The sequence below is a fragment of the Diabrotica virgifera genome, chromosome 9, assembly GCF_917563875.1.
Source record: "Diabrotica virgifera virgifera chromosome 9, PGI_DIABVI_V3a".
Taxonomy (NCBI): domain Eukaryota; kingdom Metazoa; phylum Arthropoda; class Insecta; order Coleoptera; family Chrysomelidae; genus Diabrotica; species Diabrotica virgifera.
The window spans coordinates 137,384,715-137,387,601 of NC_065451.1; the positions used below are offsets into that span (position 1 = coordinate 137,384,715).

The window sequence follows — 2,887 nt, forward strand, 5'->3', positions numbered from 1 at the left end:
GCGCCTTCGCATGAACTAAAACAAGAAAAAAATATAAAATTAAAAGTGATTCTTTTTGTATTAATTTTTTTATATTTTACGTTTTTAGTGTGGATCTTGATGTATTCTTGTATGAAGGTCTTCTAAAATGGCAATTGAGGAGTTCATTCTTCTTCTTCCCACCCCCAAGGGAGAGTATCAGTTTCAAAATAATTGACTATTCTTTTATCATCAGTAGGTCTTAAGGCAACTTTATTTTGTTGAATTGTGTAAACCTCATGTTTTTTAGAAATGATAAGATTTTGGGTAGCGTTCGTAACTGTGTGATGAAATAGACAATCAGAATAATCTTTAAAGGTTATAGATTTTAATTCACTTTTTTTATGCCTTTAGCTTTTTTAATACTATATTCTTCTTTTTCATTTAATACTTTTAATGCATACATTTTTGATCGTAAACCTACAAACTCAGTCATAATTCGACCACCATTTTCATCTTTCATTAATCCTAAAACTTTTTTATTACATAGTGGCATGTTATAGGCATTATTTACTGAAAAATTTGATGTGTCAAACTTATTTATATCAGCCCTCATATGCTCATATACATTTTCGTCGAAAATATGATAAATTAAAGAGTCAGTGTCACAATAAAGGAGTTTTGCGTTATCTCCAAATTTGTTTTTAGTATAGTTATAATGGAAGTCGTACAACCAAACTTTAGATAAATCTAAAATAGAAAAACCTATAAAAAGAGGTTTATTAAATGTTATTTGTGTTCGCTTCATTTCTACAACTACAAGATTTTCATTAATAATAGATAGACTATGAAAATTGGGTTTTGAAATGTAATTTCGAACACCATAACGGCCTTCCCACTTTGATAGTAATTTACAGTCCTTGTATTTACGTACATTTTCACAGGTCTTACCGAAGAAGGAATTTGTCATCATTTTGTAATTATTTGATTCAAATTCATTTTTACTTTTTTTCCTAAGTTCTGTATTTAGATCAACATATTTCTTCACCCAAGGTGCCTGATTGAATTTTAAGACTCTGTAAATTTTATCAAGTTTTAAACCTAGTGTTACTGCTTGTTGAAGAGCTCTGTAATGAATTATATAGTGTTTTTTATCAAATAAAGTTGTTAATAATTTTGTTACTTTGGATTTTGATTTTGGTGGTATTAGATGTTCAGGACATAAGGGTAAATCTTTGTGTATATTAAATAGTTCTTTTGAATAAATAATGTCACATTCTAATATATATCCGATATCAGAGTTTTTATCAACGGTTGTAATATCTGACATCACATTAGGATCTATCCATTCAAAACCTCCATAAGGTAGAGAAAAACACATTATTGTACCATATAAATTTACAAAATCCCAATATATTAAGTAGGAATCACGATCTTGTTCATTATAGTCTTTACTCATATATTTATTATTTGCTTTGCCATATCTATTGGATACTTGTGAAATTCCTCCTCGTAGACCTCGTTCGATAAACATTACTTTATCTATGTCATCTAATAACTCAATTTCTACTCCAGTAATCTTCAGACATGCATCAAATGATAATCCTGGAGCTGTGTAATAGTGAAGAGGATCTAAGCCATATGTTTTTAAAGAAGTTTTCCGAAAATTTTCAACAATATCACCTAATAATAATACGTCTGTAGTTAGATAAATTTCCGAAAAATCTTTTAACGTATTATGAAATTCTGTCCATATGTTGCATGCATGATTGTAATCATCATCACTAATATGTGTTTTAGTAAGAGTGCTATAAAAAGCATTTTTAGGAGGTAAATTTTCATCTTTAAGTTTCTCCCAAGAATCTAAATACTCATAAGGAAAAACACCTTTTCGTGTCAACAAATTAAATTGGATTTCATTTGGGAAAAACGATTTTAAAATTTTGTTTTGAGAAGTAGTCAAATAGGAGGCAAGCTTATCGATACTTTCAGACATAAATCTATAGGAATCGATAAATCGTAAACTGCATTTAGTACCTTGTACAAATTTTGTAAAGGAAATATATCTTTCTTTATTTAGAGGTAATATTTGAAAATTTCCTTCAATGTCCGTATTTAAATGTTTAATTAGGAAGTGACTATCATATCCCAAATTATGAAATACTATAGGTATCATAAAAGTTTCACGTAACTGTAAATTGCAACATTGATGTGAAGGACCCCTATAGGTTCCAGTCCTGTGGCAATGATCTTTGCATTTAATATCATCATCTGAAAAGGGTTGTGTGCAAATATAACATAATTCTGCATTTAAAAATTGATTTTCTTCTAGATTTGTCAAAGGTGTCATTGGAACAACGTTTGAATAGATATCATCCAGTTTTTTACTGATTAACCCTAATTCTTTAACAAACCAGGATATACAGTCCTCTCCTGTATAAATTTTAAATTGTGTTAATGAATCATCATATGAACATTTTAGTAGAAAAGCTACACTATAAGGTACATGATGTTGAATTTTTCTCATGTTCGCCGTTGGAATGGTAGGATCGGAATACTTTAATAGGAGACATTCTATATCTGCGTAAATGACAAAGGAAACTTTAATTTTGTTCTTAAAATTAGAAAATTTCAAGATTCTCTTATTCCAATTGGGAATTATCATTTTAGTATTATTCATTGTAAAACAGTCCACCCAATGTTGTTGAAGAAGAGGTTCAGATGAAAAATAATTTAAACATCGATCACATATCCACTTTTTAGTATTACTATTATTTAATTGTGTAAAAACTAATTTTGATAAATTTTTTATAAGGACATAATGGTAAATCTGATAGTGATCAATACAAATATTTTCAAAATTAATATTATTATCTCGATTGTTATATTCAATATTTTCATTTGTATAAGGAAGTATTAGTAGATTGAC

The 2,887-nt window shown here is 28.4% G+C and overlaps 1 protein-coding gene across 1 annotated transcript; it reads right to left on the reverse strand.

Moving 5' to 3' along the window:
* Positions 1–346: 346 nt before the first annotated feature.
* Positions 347–2,623, reverse strand: LOC126891431 (uncharacterized). The gene has a single exon (XM_050660606.1). The coding sequence runs from the start codon at positions 2,621–2,623 to the stop codon at positions 347–349; it is 2,277 nt and encodes a 758-aa protein (XP_050516563.1).
* Between the last annotated feature and the right edge of the window lie 264 nt (positions 2,624–2,887).

What these genes read in the sequence shown, in the direction of transcription:
- LOC126891431 (XM_050660606.1), bottom strand. Translation starts at nt 2,623, where the DNA reads ATGATAATTCCCAATTGGAATAAGAGAATCTTGAAATTTTCTAATTTT.